At 44.9% G+C, this 12,952-nt stretch overlaps 3 protein-coding genes across 3 annotated transcripts; 1 reads left to right on the top strand and 2 right to left on the bottom strand.

Moving 5' to 3' along the window:
• Positions 1-1,180: 1,180 nt before the first annotated feature.
• EDB93DRAFT_1101299 (uncharacterized protein) lies at positions 1,181-2,360 on the bottom strand (the record flags this gene model as incomplete). The annotated part of the gene is made up of 4 exons (XM_041447092.1): positions 1,181-1,325; positions 1,453-1,681; positions 1,735-1,936; positions 2,091-2,360. The coding sequence occupies 4 exons, from the start codon at positions 2,358-2,360 to the stop codon at positions 1,181-1,183; spliced, it is 846 nt and encodes a 281-aa protein (XP_041311219.1).
• Positions 2,361-3,052: 692 nt separating this feature from the next.
• On the top strand, positions 3,053-5,569 carry EDB93DRAFT_1247070 (uncharacterized protein; the record flags this gene model as incomplete). Its single annotated transcript, XM_041452535.1, has 9 exons — positions 3,053-3,636; positions 3,719-3,799; positions 3,836-4,061; positions 4,109-4,120; positions 4,272-4,376; positions 4,439-4,762; positions 4,809-4,988; positions 5,043-5,186; positions 5,237-5,569. 9 exons carry the CDS (start codon positions 3,053-3,055, stop codon positions 5,567-5,569), a joined length of 1,989 nt encoding a protein of 662 aa, XP_041311218.1.
• Positions 5,570-7,300: 1,731 nt separating this feature from the next.
• On the bottom strand, positions 7,301-9,969 carry EDB93DRAFT_1126188 (MFS general substrate transporter). Its single transcript, XM_041448745.1, has 13 exons — positions 9,843-9,969; positions 9,504-9,789; positions 9,419-9,438; positions 9,253-9,360; positions 9,110-9,195; positions 9,032-9,044; positions 8,891-8,977; positions 8,702-8,836; positions 8,253-8,636; positions 8,082-8,198; positions 7,889-8,029; positions 7,558-7,830; positions 7,301-7,498 (listed from the first exon to the last, which is right to left on the bottom strand). The coding sequence occupies exons 2-12, from the start codon at positions 9,693-9,695 to the stop codon at positions 7,647-7,649; spliced, it is 1,467 nt and encodes a 488-aa protein (XP_041311217.1). The 5' UTR covers positions 9,696-9,789; positions 9,843-9,969; the 3' UTR covers positions 7,301-7,498; positions 7,558-7,646.
• Between the last annotated feature and the right edge of the window lie 2,983 nt (positions 9,970-12,952).

Here is a 12,952-nt window from a genome sequence, read left to right as displayed (position 1 = left end):
GCACAGAGCAATGAGACAAAGGGGTCTCAAAGACAATATATATGACCAAGAACACTTGGTCTATGGCACTAATAAGTTTCTAAGGTAAGAAACTTATAATCTCAAGGGAATTCTTTTCCCTGCACTTGTCTCACTTCAAAGGGACTAACTTTGCAAGTGAAATATCTGATAGGCAGATTGCTACAAATGGGAGATCATATTTTTTTGGGGGAGAATGGGCTCTCCTTATATACATTTTGTGTGGGAAAGTAACCTAGGTTCACAAACAATAAAAAATAAGGAGGACCAATCAAAATATTGGGTCAAACCCAATAAAAGAATAAAATACAAGTGAAAGATGGAGCTATGACATCATTGTGGAGCAGAACATTCTGGAATGTGGAGTAATGACATCATAATGACATCAAGAGTGACATCATTGTGAAGCAAAAGATTCCAGAACCTTCCATGAGTGAGTCAGAGTGAGTCATTGTGGAGCAGAATATTCTAGAAGGAAATGACATCATGAATGATGTCATTATAGAGTAGAATAATCTAGAGCTTGATGACATAATATCTTTCAACAGAATACCTGCAGGAGTCTTATGACATCATAATGACATCATACCTTATGGGTACAATTTTATGAAGTGTCAGGTGAGTCAAAGCATCCTAATGAAAAAGTAAAGTAAAGAAACACTAGAGAAAAGTAGGTAGCAAAAATAAGACAGTTGGCAGGAATTGAAACACGGTCTTTTTGGATAGGTTTTTTATTGGCTTTGTACTTTTCTCTATGGTTTTCTCTAGTCAAAGTGAATAAGCCAAAGGCAAGGCTATACCTTAACCTTCATTTCCCTTCTCACATCAACTAGGTCTAAATGTGATTCCCATCTCACATTAGACTTTTTCCGTCAAAACGTATTCAGATCATGAAACTTGGGGAAAACTGGAAATATGGACCATGGTTTGAAACCAAGGTATGGGTTGACTAGTCTGAGGACTAAGCTAACAGACTTTGTCTTTTGAGGGTCACCTAGTATTCATGTCCATGCATGATTCCCACATCATGCAGGACAACGTGCCTTTAATTAGTTGATGCAGCAAGTCGGGAGCAAGGAGCTGGTGGATGTCGGCATGAGGAAAGTTGTTTGTGAAGGGCTATGCAGTGCAATGGTTAGTGACATGATACAGGATTAATGTGCTAGGGAGGACATACCACTAGCTCGCCAATAATACCATACTCGTCCCAGAGTATACCAAAACTAACCAATTCTACAAGGGCATCAGTATGCTCGTGTGACCGAGAAACACCTCCATCATCAAGACTCGTAGGAAATGCAAGACATCTGCCAAAGTAAATAGTGAGACCACATATAAGACATCCACACAGTCATCACTTGGAGACCACACTATTCAAATGTCAAGTTTCATGGACATCTTGACGTGAAACGGAGACAGATAAGAAGATCTTACCTTCCGCACCAATTTTTGACAATACCTGCCAGTACTACTTGCTCTTCGTAGTCTGCGATGTAGGGTCCCAGTCCATAAATAACACGGCGGTAGTGGCCATCACCACACCACGTAACTTCTGGAGTTGTCATTCCAGGTTTGAGATTGGCGAGGATTTTTGAAAGTGAGGAGTGAAACATCTGCTTCTTGAACTTGTGGAATGCAGGATCATTGATTCCTTTTTTGTTTGCTGCAACAAGTAAGCCTCAAAGTAAAGAATAAAAAAAAACAGCTAGTACGTACTCTTGGAGATTGCCATAAATCCGACCAGAACCAAGGCATCGCGATGCGCACACTGAACATTGTTGTGAACATTCCAAATTGAGAGATAGAGCAGATAGTAGTCATTTTGACCTGTAGTAACAGACACCGTTGTCTTGTCACTACCTAGGATGATGGGAATGAAGGCTGCACCATGTGTTTGCGGGTCTTGTGCAATTTCGTCCTGTACCAAAATTAGCGCAAAATCATATGAGTATGGGATACAAGATACATACTGATTGATGTCAGGCCCAGTCTCCTGACATAAAGTCTTTATAGCGGCATTTCTCATCCTTCTCCTGAAATTCACGGTATGGCGTATAATCAATTTTGCCTACATAGTCTGAATTTGCAAGCATGTTCTGCACGATGGCATGAGGGTCCCAGAACCAAACATCATACGACTGTTGCATCCAAAGTGGACGGTCTTCTGCAGATTTCTCACCATTGAACTCGAGGGAGAAGCTTTGCCATGCAACGTCGCCTAATGGTGTTGCATCAATAGTGTCGTATAGGTCTTTGTGGTCAGCAAACAGTGGATTGTCGTGATGGACAGCAAGGGTGATACCCCAGTAGGAGAGGATCTTGTCGATTTGGCGAGCTGACATCTGGTTTTTTGGTGTACAGGAGCTTGGCAGCCTCAAATTCTAGCCTGATTGCGGTACGGAGTCCAGTTGTCAGGACTCTTCATAGTGTATGGTGCGGGAGGAGTGCCAGGATTGAGAAAGTTGCCACTCTCGTCACAAATTCGACCTGTAGGTATGATTTTCTATTGAAGGCGACTGTCACCTGCAACAGGATTATTGTACTTACCGGTCAGTGCCTCGTGGTAGTCTTGAATGAGTCCATGCCTAAACTCCCAGCGCTCCTCATCCTTTGTGAGTCTCGGAGCCTCTTCGTCTTCAACCTCTTGAACAGAAGCATGTCATGAATGTAGTGCTTGACCAGAGTGAGTAAATGAATAGCTGTGCCTCGCACTTTGGTGAGATTTTAGCCCAGAGGTATTTTTTAACCAGTGTTTGCACCCAGGGTATGGACACTGAACACGTTGGGCACTAAATGCCTGTCGTTTGAGCTGTGCTTGAGGGATGTTGTGGTCTTCAGGCATGTTGCAGACCTTTGAAACTTGAAAAGACTAAAAAATAGCAAGTATTAGCAAACCTGTCATACTAGAGCGAGTCGTAATATAGTACATACACGGAACAGGTGCAAGCAACACGTAACTCTTTCAAAGTTCTTCTCAACCTCCCTACCCTCAGCAAAATTTTTACATCCACCAACAACCAGGCCTTTTCCAAGAATGACACAGCCAAACACTCGTCCTAAAAATGTGAATCAACATCCTGGTGAGATTGTTCTCAAAACAAAGCAGAAAAGATGTACTGCTCATCAAGTCCAGGAAGACAACGATCACATTAAGCACGAGCAGCAAGAATGGGAAGCAGTAGCTCAGCATAATGCCGAGCGTATTGCTGCTATTGAGGATCAGAGGGCCTTGAAGGACCTCAAAGTTGTTATGGATCCACCAAGGCCAAGGCCTCAGGCACAACCTGCATTGAAGGCGAAGAAACCAGTTGGTACAGCTGAGGAGGAGGATGTTGGAATAATGGATACTGTGGATGAAGATGACATTCAGCTGGAGGGCAATCCTGAAGAAGTACAGACTCACCATAACGATGCTGAGACTGACCACATTATGTCCAGTGATGAGGAACTTGCAAAGCCAAGGAGGAAGCATGTGCAGAAAATGGCACACCGTGAAGCTGTCCAGGTCGCACGCCTTGTTGATAATGCGGCTGGTGTCAATCAAAAGAAGAATCAGTACCCAAGAGAAGTTGAGACACGTGTTACGTCGATTGGTGACCAGAAAGGGAAGAAAGGAGTGTGCGTTATTATTGTTTCCAACTACCATGTTATTACTGACCGAAACAACTCTCTTTCACCTTGATATCCTTGATCAATTCAGTGCGGCTGTCGGTACGGAAAAGGACGACTATGCAGGCATCGGAAAGACAAAGGATTGGGCTGAGAAACTCGCAACTAGAAAGTTACTCAGGCCTTCTGTTTCTCACAGCACTTGAAGTGTGACACACACATGTGTTTCCTCAGTTGCTACTTCGACTGCCGTGTCAAAGATCACAAATAAGACTTTGGCCAGCACCAATCCTGGTCCTCCTCCTACTCCAACACACAGTGTCAAAGAGTCAGACTCATCATTACTGGATGATGACGACTCACTCAAGCACAAGGCTGCTTACAACACCAAAAAAAAGACTCAGGCTGGTGACAGTACTAGATGCACGACTTTAGTAAGTCCTATTTTTTTTCATTTACATGATGCTCACTGTTACTTCAGGATGTGGTTAAAGTAAGTAGCTTGTCATCTCCGCATACCTCACGCCCAGTGTGTGCGCCATCCCAACAAATGGCAAGGACTGAATCATTGTCTTCCCCTCCCCCTTGTACTCAACCATCAAGGGCAACTGCCAGGATTCCATGCTGTCCTGAGCTCATGTCAGATCTATCTATGGAACTTTACGAGCCCTGGTGATACTGAGGAGGCTGAGGATGAAGCACCCTCTGGGCCTCTAGTGGGAAAAGGCATCAAACGCCTCACCACTTCAGTGAGTTGTCACTTTTTTCATGACATGTACCTGTCTGACTTTTTTTTTTTTGCAAAAAATAGACCGATGTTGGTATCAATAGCAATCATGCGCCTGCTTCAAAACGAGCAAAGACAGAATCACACACCACAAGCATCATATCTCGCCGTGATGGCAGCGGCGCTAATCATCAGTACCAGAACGATGATCTTCCAGATGGCTGTCATCACAATAACACCTGGCATCAGGTATTCATACCCACAGTTGTGCACTGGGCTGGCGGAGATGTTGAGCCATGGGGCCCTGACGACCATGAATTAAGGAATGTCATGCAAGATATCTGGGACCATATATACAAGGGTAGGATTGAGCATGAAATCTCCAGTTCTGGCGCTGTTTTGAAAGTAGTAAGTCCATCTTTCTCATATTGTTCGAGTCTACTGAAGTTTGAAGGCCAAACAACGCCTCATGGAATGGCATGGAGGGTTTGGCGTTGCCGCTTGTTCCATTCTTACAGCATTTTTTGCACAGGATGCCGATTTCCTGGACCCAGAGGCTCGCAAGGAATTTTCACGAGCCATGCTGAAGCAAAACTGTTTTATATTTAGGGATAATGCTGGGCTCACTCCCAAGGTAAGTAGCATCATTCATCACTATTCAACATCAATTTTAATTATCCGTTCAAAGGCTTGGACAGACATGTGGAGGGCCTCCTTCATACTCCAGACCTTCGTGTCCCACCTCAATTTCACCTATGGCCATGTTGGAATTCCCAATCTCAACACTGAAGCAATTGGTGCACGGGCTGCCTTTACCCTTGCTGTCACTGCAGTGAGTCATGTTTTATTTCTGTTGTATAAGTATTCTTTATATTTTCACAGGTGTGTCGTATTCTTCAGCTAGTCGTAGACAGGAATATCACCTTCAAAATCATTTCAGAAACCCGTGGCAAACGCACCAAAGCTACAAAGACAGGCGACAGAGATATTTGGACACTGATCATCATGAAGGGCAAGCAATTCGCCTTTAGCAAACCTGTCTGGGAGCCTATGACCCAGAAATTTATGCAGCCCATCATGGTGCTTCCTGACGGGGACTTTGCGAGCATCGTGCAAGAGGCACAGCAGTATGCCATAGTGCTGCCGAAGTCCGGTTCAGTCCGGTTCTTGGGCCAAATTTTCCGAATGCCAAACCAAACCATAGGTTCGGTTTAGCTGTTTGGTCGAACCCTGGACCGAACGTCACCGAACACGTTCGGGAGGTCCGGTTTGTGTTCGAACCGGGTTCGACCAAGCTTGCAGACAATGGGCCGGAGCTCCACCACGAATGCCATGCGCAAACGCCCAGTGCACATCAGCAACTGCTGACATGGCTCAGACAAGTGCGGACGACAGATGAGAGTAGGAGGAGGGAAGAAGACAAGGAGATCTTGCGAAGGGTAAGTGGGCATTGGGAACATGAAGTATGCCGACTTGTATGGCAAAAGTTCTTCTGAACACAGAACGAAAATGTACAAGGCCACACCCTCACGTCTGAGAGTTATCTGCGCGTTCTTGAACCGAGAGCATTATCGAAAGAGTTTGCGAGCCTTGAATTAATTTTACCTCTGTCAGAGCGATGATCTGCACGAAAAGATAATCATCAGTTGACTATAAAAGATTATTTGATTGTAAGGGCACGACCTTTCGACTGTAGTGCTGTAATTCGTGGTCTTCCAAGCGACATGGAAAGAGGTAGGACAAAGGTCATTTAAAGGAGCAACAGTTTCCACAAGATGTGGATGTGGATGTTGTGGACGGCATGACTAATGAGATGTGGATTGTGAGCCCCAGCGTGGTAAGGTCCCTGGTTGAAGGTAAGGCTCCAAGAGTTTACCGTGCTCGAATGCGTAAGCTGGACATGCAACCCAGCATGAATGAAGGGCAAAAGGTTCTAATTGCTTATGGAGAAACGAAAGGACAACCCGACACAACAATCGTTAGATTTGCATGGGTCCATTGGATTTCTTGATACATATGCATCGAATATATCAGGTATGAGAGTTTCGGACTATGTCAAACAATTACCTCGTGAGTTTATCACTTCACTCACAGTAGTTGTCCACTGTCATGAGTGACTGGGAGAAGGAAAAACGCTACGACGAGCTTCCTGCACAGCAAACTCTGAGAACATGTCAGTCCCCCATCCAGAGTCGAGTCTACATGCGCAACGTACCTTGAGACAAAACTATGAGCCAATAGGAGTCAGGGACTTGCAACAGCAGCAGCGAAATTGAGGTAGTGTAGGTGCTGACAGATGGTGTTCAAACACGTCCGAACTGGTTCTGGTTAGCTCCGAACCCCGAACTGGACTTAAGGTTCGGTCCAGGGGCCATGCCGGACCTGTGACCGGACCTTGAGTCCGGTTCGGAAAGGTTCGGGTTCGAACCGAGGTTCAGAACCGAACTGCGGCAGCACTAGTATGCCAAGCATCCGAGAAGTACTAGGAGCTCGAGGGCCACCAGTAATGTCATGCCTGATGAGGACGATGAATTCGCTGATCTGTTTGCATTCCGCTAAAGGTTAGTTGCCTTTACTCTCACCATTTGCTTGTTTGGACTGGCCGCCACTATCTACCGCATTCCACGCTCTTCGCCGTAACCACCCATATTTACCCATTAATGATTTATCCGTCTTACTATGTCTATTGATGTCTTACTTTCACGGCTCGTGCTTATCTACCTTCTTGCATCTTTTTAGTCTTGCTGAACTTGAAGCTTATTCGTCTTATCTTACTAAATTTAAGTGCTGTTAAGTTGCGTGTCATCTCAAGACCAGATGCTTTGATTAAGACGCTTGTCTTAGCATAAGACTGTCTTATTTCGTCTTGGCTCGTCTTAGCTATTAAAATAAGCTCGTCAAGTTGAATTAAAAGGTGTGTAATTTTACTGATGTAGTACAACTAGTTAGGCTCGTGATTGTGCAAGCGAGAAGCTGCGGAACTATCCCCGTATAAGAACTATCGCATGACAAGATGCCAAAAATCACGTCAACCTTCGTTTCAAACCTTCAAAGTCCAGGTTAGACTACTTAGCTAGAGCGTCAGTGTCAACCCCTGTTTCACCTTAATATACCTGCTGAGTTTACTGGGGAGTCTGCAAGAAAGTGGGTCGTCTTGGTCAATCATTGATAGAATGGCGTGCCGAGCTCACTCGGTAAAATAGCTCAAATTAATGAACTACGGATAATTTCTAGTGACAGGAAACAATGATCAAACCATCAACTTGCATATGTGACCCTTACATCCACTACTCTACAATATGTACCTATAACCTTTAGCAAGATTCAGTTCGCGCTCTTCCTCATCAGCGGCTTCATTCAATCGCTCAAGATGCTGCCTAAACACCCAGCACAATGAGATACATAAGATGGCCAGCACGATGCAAATGAGGCATGACTTTGTATATGTCGGGCCCAAGCTGGATAACCAGATGTACCTGATATCGTATGACATATCAGTAATGGTCACACGAGAGAAACTAGAAAGGGACTGACGGGGATAAGGTGTTCCCTGACGTTCCAATGCAATTCATGAACCCGATCGCAACTGCTCGCTTAGAGCTAGAACGGGCGAATGTATTGCTGATCCACGTTAGCAAGATGACATTTGAGACCTGTGCTTGAGCCATGAAAAATCTGGTTTGGATAATAAGAGACGCCGAGACGAGTGATACACGAAATGACTGACAGTGAGATGTAGCGAACAGTGAAATTCATCGTGGACATAGCCAAAACGTATCCAGTAATGAGCATCAACAACGCAAAGACCATATGCCAAAAGCGTTCACGCGTCGCGTCAGAGTGACTTCAAAAACGTAAGTCTTCACTGAGGGGTAAGTTGCAATTTAATAGAGCCTACCGAGCGACAGTGACAGCGGTAATTGTGCTCACGATCCATGGCGGTGTGCACAGCAGAAGACTGATAGTAGGTGAGTACCCCATTGTGGCCGCCAAGGTCGGGAAGAACATATTGAATGACAGAGATGCATTACAGCAACTCAATGCCGTGCCAACCAACCACGCTCTCCAATCTGTCATCAATGAAAGGACGACAGAAAAGCCGCCGGATGACGCAGGCTCAGCGGTACCATGACCGTCTGAATCCTCCTCCATCCGCTTTCGAGCAAGAGCATGCTCTGCAGGAGTGAGCCAACTCGCAGGGCTCGAAGGAAAGTCAGGAAGTATGAACATCCCACCGATGCCGACCAAAATTGTTAAATAGCCCTCTGTGAAAAACAGCCACCTGAACTTGAAAGTAGTCAAAATCCATGTCACACATCTGCTGGGAAAAAGATGTCTGTTCCGCACCTCCAGGCCGCAAAACCGAGAAATCCTTCCATGGTTGCCAGAACTCCAGAAGCTAGCAGCGAACCAAAAGCATTGCTAATCCCAATACCTGCGGTGAAGAACGCGGTCCTATACCCAAGCTCGTCTCGCTTATACCTGCAGTATATTTAGCAAGCTAGTCTACCATGTGAAGTGAACTGCGGGAAGTACCATCTTGAAAGCAGATAGACAGCACCAGGATAAAAGGTGGCCTCTAAGAATCCCACCAGAAAGCGTGAAAAAAGTGCTTGGTAGTAGCTGCAAAGATGTATATCAGCATTTCAATCGTACACCATTATACAATAAACCAACTTCGTGGATATCCCTTCATTGATACCATGGGGTTTCCGTTCATTTTAGATTCGGTATAACAAACATGACAAAACACACCAATAAGAGTGGTCAGGAGACCCCATAGCGACATGCAACTCGATAGATACAGCGATGGTTTCGTTATGCGGGTGAGAATCAAATTTCTGCCACGACGGCTCAACTTTCAGGGGGAAGTGTTAAAGCTTAGCAAAATCACTCACGATGGTGTTTGCATGAACACATAGCCGATGTATAGACTGCTGATCAAGGTGTTGAACTGATTACCCTTCATGCCGAGGTCTTCCTCGAAACCACGAAGCCTTGCAGCGCTACAGGTAAAAACGGATATTAGCCAGAAACATAGATATTCCTTGCAGAACGTCTTACGCGGCGTTATTTCGATCCATCTGTGAGTTGCAGCGATTATTAGAGGCGGAGAACGGACGAGACAAGTTATTGATGCCTTGCGCACCTGGTTTAAGATGTAGATAAGAACAAGATACGCTGTTCTGAAATCTAGCTTTCGTAGAAGATTTAGCTCTATCATCTGCCTAGAGATGGATTCCGGGTCGTCATTGTTGTCCAGGGATGTGCCGTAGGCAGTCTGTGTAGGTTCGCCAACCTCTATATGCAGCAGCGACCTACTTTCACTGGGAGAAGACATGAATGTTCAGAAAAGCTCACACCTCGTGTAGCGATTGCACAAGCTTGCAGTAATGTTTCCCACTTGCCTCCAACTCCGAAAGTTTCAATTTTAGCTAGCATTGCCCCAAGATAAGCCTGAGTAAGCCGGTTGGTTTTGCACACCCGCCTAGTGAGAACTCGTGACGTGTCCATCAGGAAATCCCCCGCCGAGCGAAGTGACTTGTAGCAGCGCGTAACGCAGAGCATCTTTTGAAGCGACTGTAACAGCTTGTAACGACCACTGATAGCTGAAAGCACTGAAAGCTCCATAATATCGGTTATCACACCATATCACATCCGCCGAAAGCAAGCTCCGCTCGGCATCCAGTATCGCGCCGTTCAATGTAAGTGCATGGGCCTTGTAGCGTTCATTATTCTAACTTAAAGTTAAATGATTGAAAAGATTTTATTTAATGTGCATTATGAACTGGTACAAAATTATGACTATCTAGACGACTAGGATAGACGGTATGAAAGAAGGTGCTGCAGAGGAGTAAGTAGGTGGCCTGGGTGTACAAGATTCATGGGACATATTAGTTGACGTTTCCTATAGATTATAAATCCCCTTCAGTTAGCGAATCTTAGTGAGGTTTACGAAAGTGACTCCGAGTCGCACTACTTTGCACGGGAGGTTTTCCACGATGAAAATGGTAAACAAGGCGAGCAACAAGTAACACAAATGTGTTTTATTGATTTGCAAGGCAGTTCTTCTGATGTCATGTTATTCTACTAGCAGAGTCTAGGCTATTCGAGGTAGCCCAGAGATCCGTGTAGCAATGAGCATATTGATCAACTGCATATCGTGTTCAATTGACCACTGGGACAACATGAAAACAGAAAAACGACCCACTGTAACAAATGCGGACACGTCTTTTTTTTTGGCACACATCTATGTACCTTGGTGGTTTCCTATTGATACAAGGGACAAGGGGTAAGTCATGGAGTTGAATCCCGGATCCAAAGCCGATGGATACTCACATCCAAATTGCAAACATGGTCCTTGCAGCATTTAATTCCGGGGTGTTGTTGGTCGTACTGGTCCTTGCCGCAAGGCGAGCTGTTTGAAATACACGCCGGGGTAGTGGTGGTGCTGGCACTGACGGACATAGATGTCGTCAAAGCAGCAGCAACAGCAAGGATGAATGAAAAACGCATGTCTCTTGCTAGGTAATCTAGAATGCGTCGAGGGGATCCCGGTTGATAATTCTAAGAGTCGACAGCTTGCTTATATACCCCATAAATCGTGCTTTTGGGAAGCTCAGGCTCAGTAGGTCCATCAGCCTGAATGATTGTGGCTGGCGGATTTGCATAGCCAGAATATTAATCACATAGTTCACGGATAAGCAATCATGAACATACCAACGTTTACTGAATGCATGTGAGTTTACCACAACCTCTAGATCCACTGTGGTCATAGGAATGAAGCAGCATTAGTGCCGGTGACAGGCTATCGATTCCTGGGCCCGGTTGCGCATCATCCAGCGGGAGAACAATACTGAATTATGTTGTAATGCCAAACAGGGTGCTTACAAATCCTGATTTAGCCCGAGCCTTGATCAAAGCTTTGCTGGTCCTGCAGATATAGCGCGATTTTTTCTGCAAGGCCATCTTTCTCATCAAAGCTCTCGGGAACTCCATCTCTATCCTCTTCATCATCCGCTTCTTCTATGATGGCACCTTGTTCTCGAAACACGAGGTAGGAGCCCACAAACACCCGCGAATCACGTTCAGGACTGAGTGAGGCCGTGTAGGGAGTGACGACTCTGAGAACCATAAAAGATCGCTGAAACACTGGAGAGCGAAAAAAATCATGTGTATGATGAGTGATAAAGCATATAAAATGAAGTGCGTACAAAGAACGTGTTATAATAGTAATGTGGCGATTCGTAGCGCTACAAATTATCAATGTGTTTCGAACTCTTAAGTAGCCCGATCAGACTTTTGTCGTTTCGCAGAAGATATAGATGGAGGTTGTGAATCCGAGTGAAGAAAAATATAAAACATCAAGCGGAAAGACTATGTGTATGATGAGTGATAACTTGAAAGCATGTAAAATGAAGCGCGTACGATAGGCGGTCGACTCGGAGTGCTGCAAATTATTGATGCGTTTCAAGCTCTTGAGCCCGATCAGACTTTTGTCATTTCGCAAAAGATACAGATGACTGTCGAATTCGAGTTACCTAGATGGAATTTTAGACGAACGCGCACTGAAATTTTTCGGGTGATTAAGCATTAATATGATACATACTACAAAGTTGAACGAAAGATCACGTGAGTTGAACTGAACGAAAATATGGTCATGCGAAGGGGCTCTCTCGGAAATCGGAGGTCTCGCGAAGGGGTGCGAAGGGGTTGACGGTGAGTCTGCGACTATCTTTCCTCGCCTATCAGTATTGAAATATTGACTCCTTGACAAACTTGGGCGTCAAGCCAAGTCGATCAAGTTCTGATCAAGTTAAATTAAGAACCGTGATATTTTACTGATGCTATGGGGCATAGTTGGGTATCATACACCATTTTCCTATAGATTATACTAGTAGGTCCCCTTCAGTTCAAGTTAGCGAAGATTTACGAAAGTGACTCTGAGTCGCACTACTTTGCACGGGAAGTTTTCCACGATGAAAATCGTAAGCAAGGCGAGTAACAAGTAACACAGATGTGTTTTATTTGATTTGCAAGGCAGTTCTTCTAATGTCATGTTATTCTAGAGTCTAGGCTATTCGAGGTGGCCCAGAAATCCGTGTAGCAATGAGCATATCGATCAACTGCATATCGTGTTCAATTCACCACTGGGACAACATGAAAACAGAAAAACGACCTACTATCACTCCCAAAGCTTACACAACTTTTTTTCCACACATGTATGCAACTTGGTGGTTTCCTATTGATACAAGGGACAAGGGGTAAGTCATGGAGTCGAGTCCCGGATCCAAAGCCGATTTAACTCACATCCACATCGCAAACAGATAAGGGGCAGCATTCCATATTCTGTGTTTTGTCAGCCCGATCCTTGCCGCAAGGCGAGCCTGCTTTAAGACACGTCAGGATGTTGGTGGTGTTGGCACTGACGGACATAGATGTCGTCAAAGCAATAGCAGCAAGGATGAATGAAAAACGCATCTCTCTGGAGTCGAGGGGATCACGATTGATAACTCTAAGAGTCAACAGCATGCTTATATACCCCATAAATCGTGCTTTTTTGAAGCTCAGGCTCAGTAGGTCCATCAGCCTGAATGA

This window comes from Suillus bovinus (assembly GCF_016758785.1).
Source record: "Suillus bovinus strain UH-Sbo-P2 chromosome Unknown EDB93scaffold_8, whole genome shotgun sequence".
In the NCBI taxonomy this organism is placed as follows: domain Eukaryota; kingdom Fungi; phylum Basidiomycota; class Agaricomycetes; order Boletales; family Suillaceae; genus Suillus; species Suillus bovinus.
Note: the sequence above shows the minus strand (reverse complement) of the source record. Positions and strands in the feature narration are given on the sequence as shown.